Source organism: Ovis canadensis, chromosome 11, assembly GCF_042477335.2.
Source record: "Ovis canadensis isolate MfBH-ARS-UI-01 breed Bighorn chromosome 11, ARS-UI_OviCan_v2, whole genome shotgun sequence".
Taxonomy (NCBI): Eukaryota; Metazoa; Chordata; class Mammalia; order Artiodactyla; family Bovidae; genus Ovis; species Ovis canadensis.
Window position 1 is genome coordinate 28,537,339 of NC_091255.1, and position 25,532 is coordinate 28,562,870.

A 25,532-nucleotide genomic window follows, 5' to 3' on the forward strand; every position below is an offset into this window, starting at 1 on the left:
TCCAGGCCTGGGCTCACTCTTGATGCTGAGCAGGGTCAGCCCTCGGTCACCTCGGAGACTCCACCTTCAAGTCTGTCACTGAGGCATCACCTTCTCCAGAGCCTTGGCTCAGGACTCCTACTGTTTCCTTTTACCTGGAGCTGCCTTACTGGTTTGGATCTCCCCAGGGCACTTCTAAAGCATTCTGAATTCTGCCTGGCTCTGTGTCCTGGGGCCTCAGCTGCCCCACCTGTAAAATGGAATTCATGGTGAGGGTGTACAGAGGAAATGAAACAGGAAACAGCTTGTACTAAATGCTGAAGAAATGTTACTATTTACAAAAGTAAACTATTACTATTACCAGAAGCATTTTAAAAAATATTTATTTGACTGCACCAGAGATCTTAGCTGTGGCACGGGGGATTTTTAACCTTTATTGTGGCACTCGGGATCTGCTGTTTTGTTTTTAAGAATTTTTTTTTCTTAAGATTTTATTTCCTTCATTTTTTGGACTGTGGTGGGTCTTCACTGCTGCACGTGGGCTTTCTCTAGTTGTGGATGGCAGGGGTTAGTCTTCATTGAGGTGCATGGGCTCCTCATTGTGGTGGCTTCTCTTGCTGCAGAGCATGGGCTCTAGGCATGCGGCCTCAGTGGTTGTGGCTTGCAGGTTCTAGAACGCTGGCTCCGGAGTTGCGGCACCAGGCCTGAGTTTCTCCAAAGCATGTAGGATCTTCCTGGAACAGGGATCCCCTGCACTGCAAGGCGGATTCTTAACCACTGGACCACCCGGGAAGCCCCACGCAGGATCTTTACCTGTGGCACACAAACTCTTAGTTGCAGCGTGTGGGATCTAGTTCCCTGACCAGGGATTGAACCAGAGCCCCCTACAGAGCACGGAGTCTTAGCCACTGGACCTCCAGGAAGGTCCCTACCAGCAGCATTTCAATCTCTCTGCATCCTTAACGCTTAGTACAAGGCTGAAGACATAATCAGGGCCAAATATGTGTTTGGTGGATGGATGGATAAATGGAGAGATTAAATGTGTTTCCAAAACATGAAAAAAATTTTGAGGGTGTTCCATGGGAGTTTGGGGTGGGGATGGGGGCCCGGGAAGACTCTATAAGAGTGAACCTTTGCTGTATACCTGTGCATGCGTGAGTGCCTGCTAAGTCCCTTCAGATGTGTCCAGCTCTTTGCAACCCCATGGACTGTAGCCCACCAGGCTCCTCTGTCCATGGGATTCTCCAGGCAAGAATACTGCAGCGGGATCCTCCTCCAGGGGATCTTCCCAACCCAGGAATCAAACTGAGTCTCTTGCATCTTCTGCCTTGACAAGCGACTTCTTTACCGCTAGCACCACCTGGGAAGTCTGCGCTGTATACCTACCATACAGCAATACATTAACAAGTCAGCAGCTGTTTCAAAGTTAAGTCATTGCATCAACAGCACACAGTGAACAAGAGATGGTCAGTCCAGTGGCTCTGACAGTCTCCTGGATACCTGGAAAGAGAAGGGCTTACTCCAGCCCTTCCTCAATCCTAGACTGGAAACCCCCAGAGGGCAGGGTGTTTCTGGAGGAGGGGCCGCCCCACCACGGGTCCCATGTAAAAACAGCTCAGAGAACTCAGTTTTGCAGGAGTAGGTGGAGAGAGGAGCTGGGGAGGGCGCTCTGTGTCTTGACCTGTGGATGCCGGGGCTTCCCAGACACCCTCCCCTCTCCAGCTCCTCTGGCTGCAACCCTTCACAGCCTCCATGCACAGAAAGGGTTAACTCCAGGCTTAACTTCTCGAAAGAACCTGAAGCCTTTTATTCCCTGATCTTGCCCTCCTCCCTTTCTTTGCAAAGTCTTCCTGATCTTTATACTTCCTGCAGGTCTCTCCTCCTTACTCTCACCTCCCGGACTCCAAAAACACTCTGATTGCCAGGGTGGGTCAATGGTTAACACTCCAGCGGCTTTATATAAGCCTGCCCAGCCGCCTACCTGCTACACCGTCCGTCCTGCAGTTCCCTGGATCCAGAGGGTGACCAGGCAGCCCTCGTGGGTCAACACCATGGCCACCTGCTGGCAGGGCCTGTGGGCCTATCGCTTCTACCTGATCGTATTCTTCCTACCCATTTTCCTGCTGCCTCTGCCCATCCTCGTGCCGACCAAGGTAAGGACTTGGGATTCTGGGCATGGGGAAGCTCCAAGGGAGCAGGGGAGGGACCATCTGCCCCGGGCTGGGGCATCGTTAGGACCAGGAAAGCCCACTCATCCCTGTTAGCCTGGAGATGAGGCTATCACCTCCTGGTCCTCCTGAGTCTTAGGGGTTAAGAAGTCAAAAGCGGCTTTTGCTGGGTATCCAGTAGTGGGAGCTCAATGTGAATTGCTTAGGTCCACTTGACATCTACTGCCTTGGGAGGCAGAAAACCAGCTTCATAAAGTGCAGGTAGAAGCAGATGGGGTTGATCAGGAGAGTGTGAGCTGGTCTAGCAGCTGGAGAGTGAAAGAAGGGGATTAGAGGAAAACTGGCCTCAGGCAGTGGTGAATTTTTAAGAGTACAAACAGAAAGTGAAGGTGCTCACCTGTGATCCCAAGAGCTAAGTCTCCTGCGGAGGAGGGGTGGGAATTAATTGAACACGCCGATCCTGCCAGTGGGCGCTGCAGACGCACACCTTGAATGGAGGGGGAAATGTTACCGCTTCCTGCCCACCCCACGCAAACAGCAGGAGTCATAACTTGGGCTTTCATTTATTGGAGCCCCCGCTGCATGCCCTGTACCACACACCCAGTAACCCTCTCCCTGGTCTTATGAAGCAGGTTCTGACTCCCATTTTACAGATGGGGAAAGTGGTCACCCAAAATCCCAGGGCAGATCCTGTGATCTGGAGCTCAGACATTACATACTTTGGGGATCATCTAGTAAGTAAAAGAAGACAAAATTATGAATCTAAAACTAATACAGGACTTTGGGAAGAGTAGGGTCCAGGAGGTAGCCTTGAAGTCCAAGCTTCACAGGAAATGTCTCTGGCAAGCCACATAGACAGTGGCAGGGCTGGGGGTGTGGCCTGCCTACAAAGCCTGTGCTGTCTGCCTCCGGAAGGCTAAGACCAATCCTGGCCCTGAACTTGGCCCCATCCCACACCCACTCCCCTGCCACCCGGCAGCTGCCCACTGAGCCAACTGCTCAGAGAGGGAAACTGAGGCAGGCTTTTTATTCAAGGTATTCCAAAAGGATAAGGAACCAGGGATGTAGTGGCACGGCTCCTGGTCAGGGACAAGACCCCGCTGACCTTTGAGATGACCCTAATCTCAGGCCAAAGCCAGTGGCATCTCTATGCTAAGGACCCATTAGATTGGCTTCCAAACAGGCTGAGTTAACCAAGTGTGTTAACCCCAGAAGGAAGGATGGACAGGAACCATGATTCCCATGTTACTCCCCAGGAAAGTACAGCCCAGAAAGGTTTGGTAACCTGCCCACCGTCACTCAGGAAAGCCCGAGTCAATACAAGAAGCCAGGCTTCCTGGTGTGGGTGGGATGCGTCAGGAGGCCCTGTCTTCTCTGGGCTGTATCCCACCTGTTGCCTGCACCCCACCTACCGCCTGCTTCCTGCCTACAGACATTGCCTCCCCTGTCCTGACTCAGATGAACTGCCCCGTGTCCTAACTGTGAGGCCAGCCCCTCCACTGGGGCCCTGGCTACCAGTCCCTCTCAAGGACTTTGCTCCTGTAATTATCCTCTCCTCTCCTGCATCATCAGCTTTTCCCTGTTTGCCTGATCTCTCCCATCAGCAAGCCTTAATACGAGTCTCATTAAAATACAAAGTCTCCTTCAAACCTACAGTCCCTGCATGCATGCTCACTTTCTCTGCTCTTTCTCACAACCGAAAGCCTCCGAGACTGTCTACACTGCCCCTCTCACCTCAGACAGCTCCGCTCCCGAAGGCTCTTCCTACCTAGAGGGCTCTCATCGCTTCCCCGTCAGCATCCGTGTCACGGAACCCTTGGTCCCCACTCACCTTCCTCAACCACTCAGCAGCATCTGTCACAGCCGGTCCCCTCCTCTTTGCTGTGCTATTTTCTTTTGGCTTCTCCTGGGTTTCCTCTTCCCTTGACTACTTTTCCTGCTCCTTCTCTCTATCATCACTCCTGCCCTAGGTGACCTTCTGTTTTCTCCTGCCGTTAAAAGCACTGATGATTCCCCAATCAGTAATTCCAGCTCTAAATTCCAAACTTGCATTACCCAACTAACACGGGACACCTCCCCCCGCCAAAACCTTCCTTTTTACACAGAATGCCTTTGGCATACTCAAAATACAATCCTGATCCCTCATCTCTCTCAGCTGACTCTCTTTTTGATCTTACATATCAAGAGAAGGCTCAATGTCCACCTCAGAGCCATTCCTGGTGCCTCTCTTTCCTTCACTTCCACAAGCACCAGCAGGTCCTGTTGACTCAATTTCCCCAAAATACACTGAATGGAATCACTTTCCACTGCCTCCACTCTGGTCCAGGCCACCAGCGTTTCTCTCCCATCCCTACCCATCCCCAGACCATTCTTTTTTTTTTTTATCTAGTTGAAGCATATTTGATTTGGGGCTTCTCAGGTGGCTCAGTGGTAAAGAATCTGCCTGCCAAGCAGGAAACACAGGTTCAACCCTGGGTCGAGAAGATCCCCTGGAGAAGGAAGCGGCAGCCCACTCCAGTATTCTTGCCTGGGAAATTCCATGGATAGAGGAGCCAGGCGGGCTAAAGCCCGGGGGGGGGTGGGGGGGGTGGGGAGGGTCACAAGAGTTGGACACGACTTAGTAACTAAGCAACAACAATAGTTGATTTACAATATTGTGTTAATTTCTGCTGTACAACAAAGTGATTCAATTGTACATATGTATTTTTTCATATTCTTTTCCATTATTACTTATCACAGGATATTGAATATAGTTGCCTGTGCTATACAGTGGGACATTGTTGTTTATCCATTCTCCATATAATACTTTTTGCATCTGCTAATCCCAAACTCTAGATCCATTTCTCCCCTATCCCCACCACCCCCTCGGCAACCACAAGATTGTTTTCTATGCCCCTAGATCATTCTTCACTCAAATGCCAGGATGGTCTTTTCCAAACATAAGCTCATGTCACTACCCTGCTTAAAACCCCACATAGGGTTCCTGTCAAACCTAAAATCCAAGCTGTCAGGGAGGCCACGAGTCCCCAGGGCTCCACCCCTGCAGACACTTCCTCTCCTTCCCTGTATCCTTGTTCTTATTTGCCCTTCTCCAGCCTGGCTTCCCAGATGGTGCTAGTGGTAAAGAACCTGCCTGCCAATGCAGGAGACATAAGAGACAGGTTTGATCCCTGGGTGGGGAAGATCCCCAGGAGTAGGAAATGGCAACCCATGCCAGTATTCTTGCCTGACAAATCCCATGTACAGGGGAGCCTGGCGGGATCACAGAGTCCGGAACGACTAAAGCAACTTAGCACTGCAGCCTACCTAGCTTTCTCTCTGCTCCTCAAATTGCTCATCTTCCTGCCTGGAATATTCTTCTCTCAGAGGCTTCCTTCTCTAGGTGTCCACTGAAATCCACCCAGAAAAAAACTTCTCTGAGCAGTCCCAATCATTCATTTTTATAAAAACCTGTTATTTAAAGGGCTTTCACTCTCTGAAATGATGTGTTCCTTTACTTCCCATTTATTCTCTGATCCCCCTACTTTAGAATGTAACCTCCATGAAGGCAGGGACTTTGCCTTTTTCCATGCAGAATCCCCAGCACCTGGCACATAGTAGGTGCTCAACAAATACTTGTCAAATGACTGAGTGACCAAGTGAATGTGGGTAGAGACAGCCCTATCCTCAATTCCAGCTGAGTCCCTGCTCTCTGCAGTGAATTCCAAGCTTACCTCCACACCCCTGGCCCCTGAAGTGGGTAGGAGGGGGCCCAGAAAAAACTCAGCTCACACCTGTGTCCATATAATACTTGTCGACATTTCTTGAGTATTTTTTATGTGCTGGTCATTATGCCAAGCATTTCAAAGCACTAACCCACATATTTCTCACAATCATCTCTGAGTTACTATGAGGTTACTACTTCCATCTCCATTTTACAGACATGTAAATCCCGAGTGGTAAAGGAATTTTCCACAAGTCCCAGCTAGAAAAAGGCAAAGTCTGGACTGGAACCTGGCCTTGGCCGAGGCTGTCTAGGGATGCAGAGTGGTCCCCCGGCGTGTCACCTCTTGAGCAGTCTATCTCATGTTCACCCAGCCATCAATCGATCCTTCCACCATCATTCAGTCTAGGATGTCTGTGGAGTTCTTGCTCTGTGCTAGGGGTTACTGAAAAGAAATATAGCTGTTCTGTCTTCAAGTCACTTTCAGTCTGGAGGACCATGTGTTCCTGCCACCCAAACTATAGCCAGAAGCCTGCAGGAGCTCAGAGGAGGGAGAAAATCCTTCCAACTGAGGTGAGGGAGGATCTGAGTTGGGCCTTGAAGGCGGAGTGAGATTTCAACAGTGAGAAGCATTAGTGGAGGGCAGGCCAGGTGACAAGAATGCTAGGAGCAAAGGCATGCCAGCTGGAAATAGTAAGTGTGTTTGAAGAATTAGTAACAGAATCCTAGAAATTCCCATCACCCGCTGGCAGAGGAGTTCCTAGTGGTTGGGGGACAGTGGGGTCTGATATCTCAGTGCTCCCCCAACCCTGCAACCAGATACCTAAGAATGATGTGCCAGAAACGTTACGTCTATTCACTCACTCATCAGGAAAAGTATCACATGACAGTTACTGTTTAGGTGCAGTGGGGTGGAAAGTAAGATTCCTGGAACCTGTGATCCTGGGGGTAGGGCTGGGGTGGAAAGACACACAAAAGGCGCATACTGTCCACACAATGCAAAGCATATAGCAGGCTGTGACTCTGGCTTGGGGAGGAGCTGCTCTAGACAGAGTGATTAGAGAAAGCCTACTAGGGCGCTGACATTTACCTTAGGACCTGACTGGCGAGTACGAGCCAGCCAAGCCCAGCTCTGGGCCAAGAGCTGTCTAGGCAGAACCCACAGTGAAAGGCCCAAGGCCAGGGGCAAGCCTGGCAAGGAAATAAGGCCAGCACGGCATGGAGACCCGAGTGAACAGATAACCTTAGAGCAGCGGGGAGAGGTCAGCCAAGGTCAGCCCTGCACGGCCCAGGGAAGGAGAGAGGATTTTATGCTGAGGGTCAGGAGGGATAAATACTTGCTCGGAGGTCAAAAAGGCAGCAAGCTAGAGTGGTTGTTGCTCAGTCCCTCGGTTGTGTCCAACTCTTTGCAACCCCATGGACTGCAGCACACCAGGCTTCCCTGTCCTTTACCATCTCCTAAAGTTTGCTCTGACTCATGTCCATTGAGTCGATGATGCCATCCAACCAAGTTAGAGTTGAAAATGCAAATGTCTCCCAAGATCCAACAGAACCACTCATGCAAACCGTCTCCCTGTGGTACCGTGTTTGCCAGGACAGAGCTTAGCTGAAATCCAGACTGTGTTTACAGTAAGAATAGAGGGCAGGATTTCTTGCTCTGCATTTTTGTTTGTTTACTTATTGGTGTTGTTGTTGTTGTTTTGGGCCACACTGCTCAGCATATGGAACTTCCAGAACCAGGGATGGAATCTGCACCCTCTGCAGTGAAAGCAAGGAGTCTTAACCCCTGGACCACCAGTGAAGTCCTTTTGGTTTTTTTGTTTTTAGGATTTCTTACTCTTAGGATACAAGAGTAGTAGGTATCTCACATTTCCTGAGGCTCCTGCATTGCAAGGTGGATTCTTTACCACTGAGCCACTGGGGAAGCCCAAAATACCCTCACTACCAGCAATTCCTGAACCCCAAAGATGGACCAGTATGGTGGGCCTGAACACTGCAAAGAATCTGGACCTTGGTTCTGGGAACTGCCTCTATCTTTTGATACTTCCTGGATCTTGGTTGAGATGGCAGAGTCCAGGAACAAATCAGAGGTTTTTGGAGCCAGATAGATGTGGGTTCAAATCCACTTGGTAGCATGAGCAGCCATGTGACTTTATCAAGCCTCTCACCTCTAAGAGGCCACTATCTCAACTAAACGAGATGACCTGTGTGGGTAGACTGCCTGGCACGCAGGGCTCGGCAAACAATGATTTCCTGTCCCTTCTGCCCCTTGTCTGAATTCCACACCCCTAGGAAACACAACTGGGCTCCCTAGGTGGCTCAGAGATAAAGAATCCACCTGCCAAGCAGGAAATATGGGTTTGATCCCTGGGTCAGGAAGATTCCCCTGGAGAAGGAAATGACAACCCACTCCAGTATTCTTGCCTGGAGAATCCCGTGGACAGAGGAGCCTGGCGAGTTTACAGTCCATGGTGTCGCAAAGAGTACAACTTAGTGACTAAGCAACAACAAGGAAACACAACAGTGTTTCGGGCACTGTGTGGATACCTGACTTATGCCCATAGCTGACTTCTTCTATTCATGAAGACCTTGGTGTTCCCACCAGTGAAACAGGAAGGCAAGGCGTGTCCCCTAGGGCAGTGAAGTGTGGTCCCTGATCAGCACTGGACTGTGCAGTGTCAGGTTTGTGAGCTCTGAAGGTCGTGAGGGTAGGAGTCAGCCTCCAAAGCCAGGGCGATTCCTAGGGAAGAGATAGAAGGCTTCCCAATTCGAACTTTGCCCCCAGATTACCAAATCGTGTCCGCACTTCCAGTACCTGCTAAAAGAAGGTCAGGCATGGGAAAACCAGAGAGACTTTAGCAGAACAGTTTCCTGAACAGAATCCAACAGAGTTGCCCAGGGCTGTTGTGGGGATCAGATGCACAGAGGAGTGTGGGAATGCTTCGCTTCTCTTCATCTCTTACCTGCTGGTTTGCTCTCGAGTGGACACAAGCGGCTCTGGCCCTGGCCCAAACTCTGATGTCAGGACTCTGGCCCCCACTTTTGTTGTCTCTGACACCCGAACCCATTGTTCTTCCCTTTGGCCTCTTAAAGCAGAAGATGATGCAACAAATGCATTCACATGAAGGTGCGGAAATAAACAAAGATCAGCCAAATGAGATCAGGCAGAGGAGAGAAGGTAGTCAGCCTCCACTGCCTGCTTCTGGCAGAGCCTCAAAGGCAAGGGGCGGGGATGCTTTAGAGTGGAGAGAGGTAAGGCTTCAGGTGTGCCCTGACTGGAGGGTGCTGTTAGGGGGACATTGCAGGAAGGCTAACTGGAAACAGGGTGTCCTCTCTGATTGTTTGGAGAGCAAGTTTGGCTTTCATTGGTTGGTCCTGAGCTGGAAGTGATGGTAGCAAGTGGCGGGGGTGGGGGCAGGCTGCAAAATTAAAGAGACTGGCAAGTCATTGAGCAAATCCTGCCTTGTGGGGGCCAGTTGCTATGGAGATTGTGGTTTGGCTACAGGACTGTGGCTGCAGAGACTGAAGGACTTATCTTTGCCTAAGGACTGGCTACTGTTGCCTCTTACGTTTAGTCTCTCAGAGGTATTAGGCATTTGGATGGGCCTATTATTCCTGGAATATAACACACACACACACACACACACACACACACACACACACACACACATCAATCTGTACCTCCTTCCCCAAGTCCTGCCACATGGCTCCTCTCCTCAGGATCACCGTGCCTCTAGACACACAGGAAAGGCACCTCGAGTATTCTCCTCCCACCTAACCCAGCAGCCATCACCCAGACCCTCTGCCTTCCACCTCCTAAAATCTCTGGAGTCTGTCCTCCCTGTCCATCTACACTGCCATGACCTTCTCTGCGCGCCTGTCATCTCCCCACTGGACAGCCCAGCCTGGCCATCTGTCAACTCCCAGCTTCCATGGCTGCCGACCCATCTGCCACACTGTTGCAGGTGTAAGCCCCCTATTTTTATCTTGAGGCAATTGATTTACTTAATTAGGTGATACGTGCGCATTGTACAAAGTCCAACAGCATGAAAGAATGAAGCATTTTCTTCTGTGATGAATGTAGACAACAAGCCACCATAGGATGAACAATATTTTTGACTTTGCCACCCACAGGAATCACAGATATTTTCAAATCGTATGAGAGCTATTGCCAGGACCTTGACATACTGTTGACGTTCATCATGACTTTGAAATTACAGTAGCTACCAGCGAGTGAAGAGCTTACTAGTTAAGAGTCACATTATGTTACTATCTTGCCCATTGTTCATATTTTAATAACTGTATTTCAGTATAAGTGGTTTCCTTTGTGATCCTTTGTGTGCATTTTATTTAATGTATTTAAAAACATTATTCTAAGAAGGAGCTGGAAGGCTTCATCAGGCTGCCAAGGGGATCCTGGTACAAAAACAGGGTAAGAATTCTCGAATCAGAGATTTTCCTATGTGTATACAAATACAGACATTTAAAAAAATCACATATGTAGCCTCCATGTAATCTTTTAATAGACACACCAACCTGACCACATCACTCTCTCTGTTCACAGTCCTCCAAGGATCTCCCCATTTTACCTTTGTCTTTCAGATAAAAGTCCTATATTCCTCTCAGGGCAAATGAGACTCTTCCTGCGCATTCCATCCCTTCCCCCACAAGAATGCATTTGATCGTTTGTGCCTCATTCTGTCCCTCTATGCTTACTCCCTCATGCTGACACTTTTCTCCCACCCACCAAACTCCTATTCATCCTTCAGCACCCACTCAGTTTGCTCTCTCTGGAAGCCTTCCTCAGCCCAGACGGAAGGAGGCTCAGAGAAGAGGCCCCTTCTCTGGAACTCCACTCTTTGGTATCCCCATTGCAATGGTGCTGGCTGCCACCCAGGACCTCACCTCACTCCCTAGACCCAGTAGGGCTCCCTGCCCGCAGCATCCCTACTTGCCGGGGCAGAGGAGCAGTGGAGTAGCCTGCCCTTGGGTTAACCTTCAATCACCAGGAGGAATAAGATGTAACATCTTTGAGATTGTGGACATTTTTGCCCTAGGCTGCTCTGTGCCAGTAATGGGTAAAGGCCATGATGCCCTCAGGTCTCCACCCTGTCCACACCCAGGGTCCAGAGTCTGCCCTAGATTCCCTGGCACCAGCATCTTTGTTTGTACCTCATGCATCCACCCTGGTTCCCCAGCAGCCCAGGAGCACGTTTCTCTGCCAAGTTTAACCCAGACTGCCTGCTCATTGTCATCCACAGTTCTTTACAGCTGAAACCTACATAGTCAAATCCTACATCCTCATAATAACCCAGCAAAGTGGGTGTCTCTCTTATTCCTATTTGTAGATAAGGACACTTCATAAAAGAGAGCAATGTGTATACAGTTGGAAATGTTCAATATTTCTTATTTAGGAAAAAAAAAACAAACTCAAAGCTGAGAGATGTTAAATAGCTTGCCCAAGGACATGCAGCCGTAAAGCTGGGCCTGGGCACTCAGGTTTTCTGACCTCTGACTTTTGTTTCCCATCACAAAAGAAGCAAGCTGCCAGCCTTGGGGTTTGGAAGCCATCTGAGCAGTTATCTCATCTGCTCGCTGTTGGTTTTGCCAGGCAGACAATCCACCATGACTATGAACCAGCCCACATAGGGCACTCAGACTCCCTGAGGGCTGGAGCCAGGCCTGAATAATGTCTGTGCCCCAGTGCCTAATATTCATCCACTCACTCATCCAGTGTCAGCTCCACAGAGGTGCTAGACACCCTGCTGGTGTGAGCACAGATCCAGACCCTGCTCCCTAGAGAGTACAATCTGATGGCAAAGATGGATATTCATCATAAGAAATTTGTGAAAGCGAATGTTTAAGTACAGATTGTAATGAGTGCTATGCAGAAGAGGTAGGGGGACTTAGGGTGTTAAAAAAAAAACCAAAGGAATATATACCTGAAACCTGCAGAGTTGAGCAGTGCAGCAGGTTGAGAAGAAAGACTGTTGGGTCCCATGCCATAGGCCACCATCTGAGCTTGGCCAGCCCAAGATGTATAGAGATGGCAGCAAGGCAGAGGGTATAAGGTGGCCTAGGAGGCCGAGTCTGATTCCCACAATCTCTTTTTTTCTCTTCTTATTGCCCTGGGTCTTTGTTGTGGCACACAGGCTTTCTCTAGTTTTGGAGCATGGGCTCTAGAGCACATGGGCTCTGTAGTCACGGTGCACAGGCTTAGTTGCCCCACAGCATGTGAGATCTTAGTTCCCAAACCAGGGATGGAACCCATGTACCCTGCTTTGGGAGGTGAATTCTCAATCATTGGACCATCAGGGAAGTCCCCCAACTTCTCACTTCTAAAGCGGGGGAATGCAGACTTTGGAATCAGACACAGTGAGGGACCAAAGAGAAAGGATCCCCTGGGTTCTGTTCTCATTTCTGAGCCATGAATGTCACTGACTGTCTGGTGAAGACTCTGGGCCGTTCTCAGAATATTGCTTTGAAATGCACAAAATAAAATGTATGGGATGGAGAAGGAAACCAACCATTTTGGAACACGGTTATAAAAGTATAAAAAAATAATTGCAGTTCAGAAATATAAATGTTTCCTTATTAAAGCATTAAATAAGATCTGGTGTTGATATAATTACTACCACAGTTTCAAGACAGAGATGGATGTAAACAATATTTTGAGATGCATTTTTGAGATCACTGTAGCCACTGATCTCTGCAGGTCCCTACAACCGACAACCACAGTTGAATATCCTTGACTAAATTGTCATTAGTACCATCAGCAGTTGCCTGGTTTTGGGAATTCCCTGGCTGTCCTGCGGTTAGGACTCAGTGCGCTTTCACTACTATGGGCTCCGGGTCAATCCCTGGTGGGGGAACTAAGATCCTTCAAGCCTAGAGGTACGGCCAAAAAAACCACCCAGTTTTGTTGCCTGTGTTCATAACCTTAGTTAGATGTTAGCTAAAAGATGAAATAGTTTTCCCACCCAGCTTCATGGACCCTTGGCATTCCATGCCCTAGTTAAGAGCCCCATGATCCAGGAAGAGTAGGTCAGTGGGTTATGCTACAGCTTGACTGACTGCCCGGGAGGGCGGGATGGGAACACAGATCCAGAGCCACCAGAGCCAGGAAGGACTTCCAAATGGAACTCTGAAACTGGTTTTGCTTTTGACCCAGAGACAGAGAGATACGGAGAGAGATGCCGGAAAGTTGTACAGGAGTACAGGAGCGACAGATTCGACACACTGGTGCTCACAGCTCCCTTTGGAGGGTGCGAATGGGGACCTGGAATTGAAGGAATTTGCCCAGAGCCAGGCAATGGGAAGTGGCAGGCCCCAGCGAAAATAGTTCTGTTTGGATCCTAAGCTCTAACTCACGCCCATTCACCCTGCTAGCCACAGCAAGCTTGAGACTGAAGGACACCCCCTACCTGCAAGGCGTCAAGCTCAAGGTAGAAGGCAAAACCCTGGAGCTGAAGAACCAGACAGTCTGGATTCTTCACTGATTTGTGTGACTTTGAAATATTTAATTTATTGGCACCTTTATTTCTTCGTCTGTGAAATGAGAACAATAGTCATTTCTAAATCACAGAGCAACTAAAAGTGATTAGGAACCACCTTAAGTGTGGAGAGCACGATGTCCATGGAGCAGACCTCAGCGATACTTATGCTGTTGTTTTTTGCAAAGCTATCTTCTTGAATCAGCAGAATCATCCATCCCAGCTCCCCTCCTTGTCTCTGGCCAGAGAATTCTAGGGGGTGGGGGCCACACTAGAGTCCAGAGGAGCTGGCCTGCCTGTAGCCTGCGGGGGAGGATGGGTAACAGGCCACGACATCACTGTAACTGAGAAAATGGTTGAAGAAACAGCGATTTCAGCAGAATCTACCTCCGGCTAGGGGAGGAAGAGGTGTAAGTCTCTGATCAAGGATCAAGGCATTCCCCACCCACTGTGCCACTTTCATGTCCGGGGGAGAAAAGCGGTGGACGTTTCATGGAGAGAAAATGAGCCTGGCATCAGAGACACTTGGCTAGGCAGGCTACATGCCACACCACCTGCGCCTGCCACTAATACAACTCCATGGGGAGTGCTCTGGGAATTGTGCAATCCTGGATACCTTGCCTAGGTTTCCACCTGGCTCTGCCCCTCCCTGGTTCTGTGACCGTGAGCAAGCCACATACCCCCTGGAGGTCCTCTATAACATGAGACCACCACACCCACCCGTGGCTATAACTTGCTGTTGTTCAGTCGCTCAGTCGTGTCTAACTCTTTGCAACCCCATGGACTGCAGCATGCCAGGCTTCCCTGTCCTTCACTGTCTCCTGGAGCTTGCTCAGACTCTTGAGTCGGTGATGCCATCCAACCATCTCACCCTCTGTCACCCCCTTCTCCTCCTGCCTTCTATCTTTTCCAGCATCAAGGTCTTTTCTAGCATCAAGGTCTTTTCCAATGAGTTGGCTCTTCCCGTCAAGTAGCCAAAGTATTAGAGCTTCAGCCTCAGCATCAGTCCCTCCAATGAATATTGAGGACTGATTTCCTTTAGGATGGACTGGTTTGATCTGGCTGCAGTCCAAGGGGCTCTCAAGAGTCTTTTCCAACACCACAGTTCAAAAGTGGCTCTAACTACAAACTTGAAAACGCCCAGCTCCTAAAAGTTATTCAGTAAACAGCAGCTTCCTCTCCCTGAGACCTTCCTTCCAACCTCAGGGTACTAAGGGCCTGAGGTATAAGGAGGGAGCCCAGCCCATACCAGGTGGAGAGGGCAAGAGGGGCAGGGCAGCTGAGACAGGTAAGAGAGGAGAGGCCCCTCAGCTGCTTTGTCCAAGCAGGCAGCCCTTCCTTTGGCAAACAAAGAGTGAGAAGGTGCCCCTGAGGAGGCTTGGATCCAAGTACCCCTCCTGGAGGCTTCCTTCTGGCTAATGATTCCCCTGCCTGCTCTCCCTCCCCTGGCCTGCGGAGAGGCCCCGTAAAGGTGGGTGGGCCCCTGACATCTTGGTTGGCCAACTTCCTGCTCTAGGTCCCCTACCAGGCCTGAGGTCAGGCCTTCCTAGCTTTGGGAGCTTCCTGAGGGAAAGGGGGGGCCTCTGGTACCCCAAGACTCACAAAGCCATGACTCAGGGTTTACTCCACAATTCTCCGTACAACACAGGGATGGTGGAACTTTTCAGATTTTTTTTTTTTTTAATGTTTATTTACTCATTCGGCTGCTCTGGGTCTTAGTTGCAGCCCACCGGAACTTCACTGACGTGTTCGGGGTCTTTATTGTCACGTCCCAATCTTTCAGTTGCGGCGTGTGAACTCTAGGTTGCAGTATGTGAACTCTGGGTTCTGGCATGTGAAATCTAGTTCCTCAACCAGGGATAGCACCTGGGCCCCCTGCATTGGGAACTTGGAGTCTTAGCTACAGGACCACCAGGGAAGACATATTCTAGAAATGTGAATGACACCTCATGGAGTTACGCAATGCCGAGGTCATGCCGGGATCACTTGGAAGGAGACTCATGCCATTCCCAAAATTTTTCAATGGTTAGTGAATCATTCAGAAAAGATTTGCTCTGAAGCCTCCTGGGTCCTGAACTCTGAGGATCCAGATACGGCAAAACTGACTCTGTTCTCATGAAACTCACCTGCTAGCAGAAGGAACAATTACTATTTAAGCGTCATACACATAGATGTATTCTTATAGACTCTTGATAAAGGAGGGAAGGTCAGAGCTCCAGGCAGTGCCCCACAATTCCTAGGCTCCGGTTTCATTGAGATGAGCCCCCCCATCTCATCTAAGAATCCTCATCCAAGCCCCCTGCAGTCCCCAAGGGGATAGGATTATATCCAACAGCTGGATTATAATGTCTAGACTCCCCAGGGCTAAATACAAGGAGGTGAGTGTTTTGCTTTCTATTTCCATTTTTCCTTTTTTTTTTTTTTGGCCACACTGCATGGCATGAAGGATCTTAGCTCCCTAACCAGGGACTGAGTCTGCACCCCCTGCAGTGGAGGCACAGATTCTTAACCACCGGGCTGCCAGGGAGGTCCCTATCTCCGTTTTTGAATGAGACCTGGGTTTGGGAGTCAAGGGCTGCGGGTTTTACAGGGTCTCCCTGCACTGTCACAAATGGTCTGTTTCCTCTGGGGACAGGAGGTGATGTGGTTTCGAGATACAGGCCTGCCCCCTCCAATAGCTTGCTGTTCCCCTTCTGCCTGCAGGAAGCCTGTTGCGCCTACACCATCATCCTCATGGCACTGCTCTGGTGCACCGAGGCGCTGCCACTGGCCATCACTGCCTTCCTCCCCGTCATCATGTTCCCCATGATGGGCATAATGAATGCTTCCACGGTAAGCCTCTCCATTCACGCGAGGACGTGCTCCCAAGGATGGGGGGAGGGGGTGTCTGCCCTAGGACGGTAATGACGGAAGAAACCTCATCAGAGGCAGTGCGCATGGAAGACGGGTCCCTGCCTCTGCCTGGCAGGTCGGGGAGCACAGAGGGAGGAGTCAGCTAGAAGACCAGGAAGAAGGCATTCTAGAAATGTCAGGGGCACAGTTGGTGTCAAGAGTTAATTCAAAGTGAAAGCAATTAGGCCTAGACTAGGGGGGAAAGGGGGCTTGATAGCCAGCCAAAGAGCCTGTCTCCTTCTAGTTCGGTGGTTCTGAAACTTGAGCATGCACCATGATCACCTGCAGGGCCAGTTAAACAAAGACTTTGCTGGGCACCACCCCAGAGTTTCTGATTTCATAGATCTGGGGCAGGGTCTAACCATTTCATTTCTAGCAAGTTCCAGGCTGGTGCAATGATGCTGACCCAGGGATCACAGAGAACCATGACTTTAGCTTCTGAAACAGCATCAAATTCTCCCAGTCAGTAGTTTGAAGCATGGAAGAATTCAGGCTAGACGATCTCTCAGTCATTGCTGACGGAAGAACGGGTTAATCAGAAAGAGAGGAAACAGTGGGGGATCCAAAGACCATTTCCATTTGGGTCCAAGAGCCCAGGGAACCAACCTCTCTCTGTTGACAGACATAGCAGTGTCGGCACCCCATAAGCCCTGTCCCCGCCTCCAGGTCAGCCTCGAGTACCTGAAAGATACCAACATCCTATTCATTGGGGGGATGATGGTGGCCCTCGCCGTGGAGAACTGGAATCTGCACAAACGCATCGCCCTCCGGGTGCTCCTCATCGTCGGGGTGCGGCCCGCCCTGTGAGTCCCCACAGACCAAGACGGGAGGGCCTAGGGTGCGGGTGCTCTGGGCCGCCAGTCCCTGCAGGAATGCTGGAACACCAGTGTGTGGGTCTGTCCATTGCTAGGCTGATCCTGGGCTTCATGTTGGTGACGGCCTTCTTATCCATGTGGATCAGCAACACGGCCACCACCGCCATGATGGTGCCCATAGCCCATGCTGTTCTGGAGCAGCTGCACAAGATGCCCACAGACAGGGATGTTGAGGAGGGCAGGAACAACCCCACCTTTGAGCTCCAGGAGCAGAAGGAAGAGACCAAGCTTGATGAGAAAGGTGAGGCCAGGCCCTGCCCCAAACCCCTCTTGGGGAGGGTCTGAGATGATGTTCATGATAGGAGGAGTCATCTGAGCACCGATTTTTTATTTAATGTTTGGCCACACCGCCACGGCATGTGGGACCTTAGTTCTCTGACTGGGGATCGATCCTACGCACCCCCTACATTGGAGGACAGAGTCTTAATCACTGGACCATCAGGGAAACCCATATCTTGGCAACTTTTGGGACAGAAGAGGGAAGCAAGAAGTTCAGTGACCAGCTTGTCCTGGTGGGCTGAGATTTTTCCTGGTTTTGAAATGAAAAGTCCCGCAGGCTGGGAATTCCCTCTGTCCTGGGCAAACTGAGATGCTAGATAACCTGGCAGGCCGAGAGCAGGAGCCTGGGTGGGCCGTCAGGGGTCCGGGCTCTATTCTTCCTGTGCAGTTTGAATCATCTTCTTCCCTTCTCTGTGTCTCAGTTTCCCTCTCCTAAGAGAGGTTGGTCCAGGTGGTATCCAAGGGTCACTCCATCCTGAGACCCCAGGGAGTGCCTGCCCTTCCAGACCTGGAGGCAGCCTCGGCCCTCCCCGCAGCCTGGGTCTAGGCTGCTAAGTGACAAGGCGCCCCAGAGGCCATGGAGCCCCTGCCATGCTCCCTGAATCTGGCACTGCACCCACTCCCAACCCCAGCTCTCCCTTGTTCCCAGACAAAAAGCAGGATTGCCCTGCTCCACTGACTCCTTCGGAGTCCAAGACACAGAAGAACAAGGAGCAGCTCCGCTTCAGCCAGGGCCTGAGCCTGTGTGTGTGCTATTCGGCCAGCATCGGGGGCATCGCCACCCTGACCGGCACCACCCCCAACCTGGTGCTGCAAGGCCAGGTCAACTCGTGAGTGATTGATGGGGAGAGGGTCTGCATTCTGACTGGGGGACAAAGGGAACTGGCTTGTCACCAGGCAATGCCACACAGCAGCCCTTATTCCCCTTCAGGATCTTCCCCCGAAATGGCAACGTGGTGAACTTCGCCTCCTGGTTTGGCTTTGCCTTCCCTGCCATGATCATCTTACTGCTGCTTTCCTGGGTGTGGCTGCAGATCCTCTTCTTAGGATTCGAGTAAGTGGCAGAAAGGGGAAGAGATGCCCAGGTGTCTGCCCTTACCCGTTGGGAGCGCCTAGTTGGGTACCCAGGTAGCCTTTTGGGAAAGGACATAATCACCATCTCAGTGAGAAAACCTCTCCCTCCCAAGGCCCTTCTGTGCCCTTGGTCCCCTATTGGAGGGAATGATTGGAGAGTATTATCCCATCTATTAGATAAGCAAACTGAGGTTTGAGGCACAGTCCATAGCTAGACATGTCAGTGCTGGGATAGAAAACCAGATCTCCTGGTGCCCAGGCCAGGTCCCACTCCATAATGATCCACAGTCCTCTCGCAGGTGCTGAAGGAGCGTACTCTATGAGCGTGGTCAGTTACAAAAGTGCTGACGCTTGTGCTCCTACTATGTGCCTGGTCCTGAAAACACTGCAAGCGCTAGGCACAGGCCTTGTCCTTGGAGCTCACCATCTAATGGTGAGCAGGTGGGGGCAGTGACAGACAGAAGCCTAGGTGCTGTGGGAATACAGCCCAGGAGAGCAGAGACTCCAGAAGGCCCCTGGCAGAGACGACACCTGAACTGAATCTTGCTGAGTTAGAAGTCAGCCAGGCAGAAGATGAAGTAAAGGCATTCAGCAGCAGGAATATCTTGTACAAAGAGGCAAGAAAGAACATGCTGGGTTTGGGGAAACTCCAGTTCTGTGTGGGTGAAACATAAAGAGCAAAAAAAAAGGAGAACCAGGGGGCTTCCCTGGTGGTCCAGTGCTTAAGAATCTGCCTTCCAATGTAGGGGGACACAGGTTCCATCCCTGGTCAGGGAACTGAGGCCCCACATGCCGCTGGGCAGCCTGCCCACCACAACCAGAGGGAAGCCCACACCCTGCAACTAAGGCCAGATGCAACCAAAAAATATTTTTTTTTTAACCACAAAAGAAAAAACATTAATTGCAAAAGAAAAAATGTAATTATTTTTAAAAAAGGAGTATCAGGATACAAATCTGGAGAAGAAGGCAGGGAGAGATTATAGAGGAATCTAATGTGCCACCTTGTTCTTGAGGCCAAGAGTAGTAAGGAGGTTTTATTCTGACTTCCAGACTTTGTCACTAGAGCTCCAAGTTGAAAATCACGTGAGACCTTGCTGGGGCTCAGTAGGAATTGAGTCTGGGATTGATTATTGATTTCTGCTATGAGTCCAACCTAGGAGTGGTGGTATGAGTGTTACTGTGATATAAATTGTTATTTGTCCTTCCTACCCAGGCAGGGGGTGGTCACCAAAAGTTTTTTTGCTTGTCTCTCTTTAAAAAAAAAAAAAATTTATTTCTTTTAATTGGAGGTTAGTTGTTACTATAACATTGCTTGGGCAGGTGCAGGGAAATTGGGTTGAGGTTGGGGCTGATACAAAGCAGTGTTAGGCAAAGAGATCAGCACAGTGCCAAGCACCATAAAGGATTTAAAGATGTGTGAAACGTGATTTTTGCCCTCAAGGAACTCACAGTCCAGCAGGGGAGCTGAGATTTGCCCAAACAAAGAGTTAAACATCAACGTGAGTTAAACCAACGCAGGTGGAACAGGGTGCAGACCCCTGTGCTTCTTCCGACAGTGTGGGTGGGGCTCAGGCTGGCAGAGGGTGCCCAGAAGCCGTAGGAGAGGGAGGGGAGGATTTCCTGAAATGCTATTGGAGGAGAGGAGTGATGAGTCAGGGCCCGAAGGAAGCACAGGGTCCAGGCTTCTGGGGCCTTCTCACTCTGAGCAAGGGAAAGCTCAGCACAAGAAAACTCCTGGAAGCATGGAGGGGTCAGTGAGACAGATGGAGCAGGGCCAAGTACAGGGAAACCCCACCCCCTACCAGCCCCTCTGCTAAATAGGAGCCCTGACAAACCAGTTGTTTGCTCAGTCACTCAGTCATGTCCAACTCTTTGCAACCCCACAGACTGCAGCACGCTGGGCTTACCTTTCTGTCACCATCTCCCAGAGCTTGCACTCATGTCTACTGAGTCGGTGATGCCATTCAACCATCTTATTCTCTGTCATCCCCTTCTCCTCCTGCCTTCAGTCTTTCCCAGCATCAGGGTCTTTTCCAATGAGTCAGCTCTTGGCATCAGGTAGCCAAAGTATTGGAGCTTCAGCTTCAGCATCAGTCCTCACAATGAATATTTGGGACTGATTTCCTTTAGGACTGACTGGTTTGATCTTGCAGGCCAAGAGACTCTCAAGAGTCTTCTTCAGCACCACAACTAGAAAGCATCAATTCTTCGGTGCTCAGCCTTCTTTATGAATAGAGTTTATAAACCAGAGTCTTCTGCTTTTCTTCCAGAACGTTGGGGGCATCAAGGTCTTAGTGTAGTAACCCTAAGGAGGCCTTTGCATGTCTCAGCCTTTAAGACACAGGCAGGCACTCCTGGGAGTTCCCTGGTGGTCCAGTGGTTGAGACTCGAGCTTTAACTGCTGTGGCCCAGGTTCAATCCCTGGTTGGGGAACTAATCCCACAAGCAGTTTGGCTAGGCCAAAACAACAACAATCAAAAAGAAACAAAACCTCAGGCACTCGGAGCCCCTTGCTTCCCTGCCTGGTGTGGGGGCCCTCACAAGCTGTCCCCACCCCCACCTGCAGCTTCCGGAAGAACTTTGGCTTGGGGGAACAGAGCAGGAATCAGGAGCGAGCCGCTTTCGAAGTCATCCGGAGAGAGCACAAGCTGCTGGGCCCCATAAACTTCGCGGAAAAGGCTGTCACCTTCCTCTTTGTCCTGTTGGTGGTGCTCTGGTTCACTCGGGAGCCAGGCTTTTTCACGGGCTGGGGTAACCTGGCTTTTTCCGATGACACTGGGAAGAGGTGAGCATTGCGGGGAGGAGGGATACTTCTGGGAGGAGGGAAGGGAGCAGCGCCCCCAACTGAGAACAGGAGGGAGAATGGCACGTCTAGGGAAGGGGTTCCTCTCCAGCCCCCATCCCCCTCATGACCCTGAGTAGCCTTGAGCCTCTAAACCTGCCCTCCCTGCCCCACCCACAGCATGACATCCGATGGGACAGTAGCCATCTTAATCGCTGTAATTATGTTCATCGTGCCCTCCAAAATCCCAGGGCTGACTCAGAAACCAGGTAAGCACCTGGCCTGGGGCAGGGAAGAGCCTCTGGGCAGACCCTGCCTTCTGGCACTCTGCCTCCCTCCCACCATACTCGGCCGGAGTAGACAAAGCCCAGAGAAGCTGGGCTGACTTGCCAAGGGCACAGGTTCTCAGGGGCAAAGCCAAGATGTGGCAGAACTGAGGGTCCCTCTCTCCCATGCATTAAGCTCTGATCAAGACCGCTTGGAGAGTCCCCCGGGGCGGGGAGGGGAGGGAAAGCCTGTTGGCTCCTGGTGACCCACCTTCTTCTGCTTGGGGAGTAGGAAACCCAGGGAAGCTGAAGGCCCCTCCTGCCCTCCTCACCTGGGATATAGTAAAAAAGAAAATGCCTTGGAATATCGTGATCCTTCTGGGTGGTGGCTTTGCCCTGGCCAAGGGCAGTGAGGTGAGAGACCCCACCCCCTCCCCAGCCCCGTTGGTGGGAGACCCTGTGACAGGGAAAGAGGGGCCCTGCTTCTCTCCCACCCCGGGCAGCCCTGACCCCCCACGTGGGAGCCCCCTGGTGGGCAGAGCCTTTGCAGCAGCTGGAGAGACAGGTAGGAGCCCTAAGGGAGGGAGAGAAAACACAGGCCGCAGGGACCTCTCCCCAGTCGAGTTCTCAAAGCCAAAGAGAAGGCAGGAGTTTCTGGTGAGCAGGGACTGTACTCAGGACCACCCAGGCCCTTCCCTCACCCCCAGCGGGACAGAGAATACCTCAGCTTTAACACCAGGGAGTAGATAGAAGGCGTTGGGTTGACGCAGTTTGTTGGCTGAAGCCACCAGGGGGTGCCATGATCATACCCAGCCACGCTCTGGGGACCGGGCCATTATTCTGCAGAGCCTCCACCCAAGAGGGGAATCATGAACCTGCACCCCTAGGCCTCGGGATTCTGGCTAAGCTCATTCACTGCATAGACAGGAGCTTCCCTGGGTCGGGGATTGGTTAGTTCAACCATCAAGCACTCATTGACTGTGCCAAGCTCTGTAATGGGTGTTGAGTGCTAAGTGGGTGATGGTGTATAAAATAAAGTCCCAGCTCCCTGGGATTTACAGTCTGGTATTACAGGAGCTCTTCTGACCCTGTGACTGTCCCTGTCCCCCTGCCAGCCTGTTCCCAGCTTCTACCAGGGCCCTTCCCCTTCTCCCTCCTTGCCAGGAGCAAAGTCCCTTCTTTCCCAACCTGCCGGGCTGGTGGGGGCAGGGAGAGGGCTAAAGTTGGCCAGGGACCCCCAGAAGAGAGGTCAGGAAAACAGGAGTCAGTGGGGTCAGAGGTCTTTTCTCCCACCAAGCCCCGCGTTTCCCGAGAAAGCCCTTTGACCCCTTCTCTTTGCTACCCATCTCTTTCTCCCCACATCCAACTGTCCTTCAAGAGGAAGAAAGGGGGCTTCCCTGGTGGCTCAGTGGTAAAGAACCCACCTGCCAATGCAGGAGACATGGGTTCAATCCCTGCTCCGGGAAGATCCCACATGCGTGGAGCAACTAAGCCCGTGTGCCACAACTACTGAGTGTGTGCTCTAGAGCCCAGGAGCCACAGCTGCTGAAGCCCACGCACCCCAGAGCCCGCGCTCCTCAACAAGAGAAGCTTCTGCAACGAGAAGCCGGCGCATCTCACCTAGAGAGCAGCACCCCTTGCCGCGACTAGAGAAAAGTCTGAGCAGCAACACAGACCCAGCACAACCAAAATTAACTAATTAATTGATTGATTGATTTTTTAAAAAAGCAGGAGAGGGAGACTTTGGTTTCAGCTGGGTCTCTTCGTTCCCTCCCAAGCTGCCCTTGACTCTGAAGACTTTAGAGAGGTGTGGGCAAGAGCAGGACCTGCCCCAGAGCCTCAGCCGAGGACTCTGGAGCCCCAGGCGGCCCAGCCTCTCACCCACCACCCTCCTCTGCCCGCAGGAATCGGGCCTGTCGAAGTGGCTGGGGGATAAGCTGACCCCACTGGAGAGTGTGCCGCCTGCTGCCATCGCCTTTATCATCTGCCTCCTGATTGCCATCTTCACTGAGTGCACCAGCAACGTGGCCACCACCACACTCTTCCTGCCCATCCTGGCCTCCATGGTGAGCTTGGCCTGGCAGACACACCTCCTCCAGGGAGCCCTGTTGCCCATCCCAGCCAGGGTCAGAGCAACCATCTGCCCCCTCCCTCCTCTCACTTCTGAGAAAGGACCCCCGAGCCTCCACCCTTCCCTAGGCTCTTCAGTAACCTTGGGCCCCAAGGCCTTCTGGCCCCTGACTCACTCCATCCCTGGTGGCGTCACCCCTGGAGTATCCTGCTGGGGCTCACTGGTGGCCCCACCCCACATCCCTGGCCCAGCTCCGGTTCTGGTCGTTCCTGAGGTGACGGCGTGAAATTGCTTCCCGGAGCGTCCCTAGCCCCTGCTTCCCCAGGCGCGTTCCCGCAGCCTTTGATGACGGCACCCTGAGCCCCTTTGAGATCCGTTTTATGAGTCCCTCCCCTTCCCACGCCCCACTGGGCAGGGCCGCACACTTATCCCCTCCAGAGAGGTCAAGGGGCCCTGCCCAGGTCACCCAGTGCCCTCTGGCAGAAGTGGGGGGCTCATGGCCAGAGTGTGTATTGGGGTGGGGGTTGGCCCTCAGAGAGGGAAGGAGAATTGGGGGGTCAAGCCTTCCCCTCTGGGAGAGGGGGCTGAGACCAGCTCTGCCCCACGGCCTCCCCCTCCAGTCGCAGGCCATCTGCATCCACCCTCTCTACGTCATGCTCCCCTGCACCCTTGCCAGTTCCCTGGCCTTCATGCTGCCTGTGGCCACCCCGCCCAACGCCATCGCCTTCTCTTTCGGAGGCCTCAGAGTGACGGACATGGTGAGTGGCAGGGGTCTCAAATGCCTTGGCCCGGGCCGCTCTGTCTTTCCACCTTGGTAGGCCACAGAGTAGCTTCAAGCGTCTGAGATCCTTGGAGTTCACGGTGGACCCCGCTGGGGCGGGTGATGGGGGCAGGGGAGGGCATGGTCCCCACTTGAGGGTCTCCAGGCCCTGCCAGCCCTAGGCCACTGAGAGGGAGAGGAGGGGTGAGGAATGTAGGGGCACCAAGAGGCCAGGCACCCACACCCGGGAGATGGACTCAGAGAATGAGACCCAGGGCCCCGGGAGCGCCCCTCCCCCTATCTGCACTGGCAGTAAAGTCAGTGGTAGGGCATCGCCTTGTGCTGCAGGTTAGACTCAAAGGGGGACTTCCCAGGGAGAGTTCTGCTAATGAGAGAGCGCCAAGCACATGTGAATACCTAAGGGATAGGTGCTGGCCCAGCTCAGCACCCACACATTCAGATTGGCTTTCCTCACCCCAGGCCCGAGCCGGATTCATGCTCAACGTCATCGGGGTTCTCGTCATCACGCTGGCCATCAACAGCTGGAGCATCCCCATGTTCGACCTGAACAACTTCCCCTCCTGGGCCCAGTCCAACACCACAGGCCTCTGCCGGGTCAGCCAGGCAAATGTCACAACAGCTAGCCCCTAGTCCACGGGATAATCTGGCCCAAGCCAGAAAGACCCACCTCGTTCCTACTCCTGTGAGCTGAGAGGGGACACCAGGCTCCAAGCCAAACTTTGAAAGGCACATGTGTATCTAACCTCATGTGTGTCTGCAAGGAAGAGGTATGTGAGCTCAGTCCTGTGTGTCTGAGGAAAGTGTGTGTGCGTACATGCGTGTGTGTGTAAAGACGGTGTGTCATGTGAGGATACTTGGCAAGGGGGGATTGTGTGTGTGCACATGATCCAAGGTGTGTACACTTGACTGTGTACCCATGTGAGGTCACACACATGATAATGTGCTCTGTCTGGCACTCCAGGTCTTTGCCTCTCCAGCTTGGTGGGCGACTAGACCCCTTTGTCCTCTATTTATTGAAACTCAGGGTTAGAGCCGCCTGGGCAGCAAAGCCTACCAGCAGTTGTTATGGCAACAGTCTCTGGGACCAGCCCAACATACTGAGTTCTCCCCAGCCTCTCAGGTTTGGGGGGAGGGTTCAAATATCTGCCCCATTAAAGTTTTGCTGTTGA

The 25,532-nt window shown here is 51.8% G+C and overlaps 1 protein-coding gene and 1 long non-coding RNA gene across 3 annotated transcripts; one reads left to right on the forward strand and one right to left on the reverse strand.

Annotated features, from left to right (window-relative positions):
• Nucleotides 1–339: 339 nt before the first annotated feature.
• Nucleotides 340–4,686, reverse strand: LOC138414885 (uncharacterized). Of its 2 annotated transcripts, none has more exons than XR_011247010.1 (4): nt 3,979–4,686; nt 2,545–2,634; nt 1,124–1,361; nt 340–792 (listed from the first exon to the last, which is right to left on the reverse strand). It is a non-coding gene; the product is annotated as an uncharacterized lncRNA (long non-coding RNA). The 2 variants fall into 2 exon arrangements; XR_011247011.1 differs by lacking the exon at nt 3,979–4,686 and adding an exon at nt 3,560–3,654.
• Nucleotides 1,953–25,532, forward strand: SLC13A2 (solute carrier family 13 member 2). The gene is made up of 12 exons (XM_069542698.1): nt 1,953–2,132; nt 16,047–16,175; nt 16,902–17,038; nt 17,146–17,351; nt 18,039–18,219; nt 18,321–18,443; nt 21,030–21,248; nt 21,426–21,514; nt 21,804–21,925; nt 23,416–23,577; nt 24,203–24,340; nt 24,823–25,532. Exons 1-12 carry the CDS (start codon nt 2,031–2,033, stop codon nt 24,991–24,993), a joined length of 1,779 nt encoding a protein of 592 aa, XP_069398799.1. The 5' UTR covers nt 1,953–2,030; the 3' UTR covers nt 24,994–25,532.

Bases quoted from the DNA above. Each gene is read 5' to 3' on its own strand.
- SLC13A2 (XM_069542698.1), top strand. From the start codon at position 2,031: ATGGCCACCTGCTGGCAGGGCCTGTGGGCCTATCGCTTCTACCTGATC. The intron at 2,133-16,046 runs GTAAGGACTTGG...TTCTGCCTGCAG, and splicing joins CCATCCTCGTGCCGACCAAG to GAAGCCTGTTGCGCCTACAC. The intron at 18,220-18,320 runs GTGAGTGATTGA...ATTCCCCTTCAG, and splicing joins CTGCAAGGCCAGGTCAACTC to GATCTTCCCCCGAAATGGCA.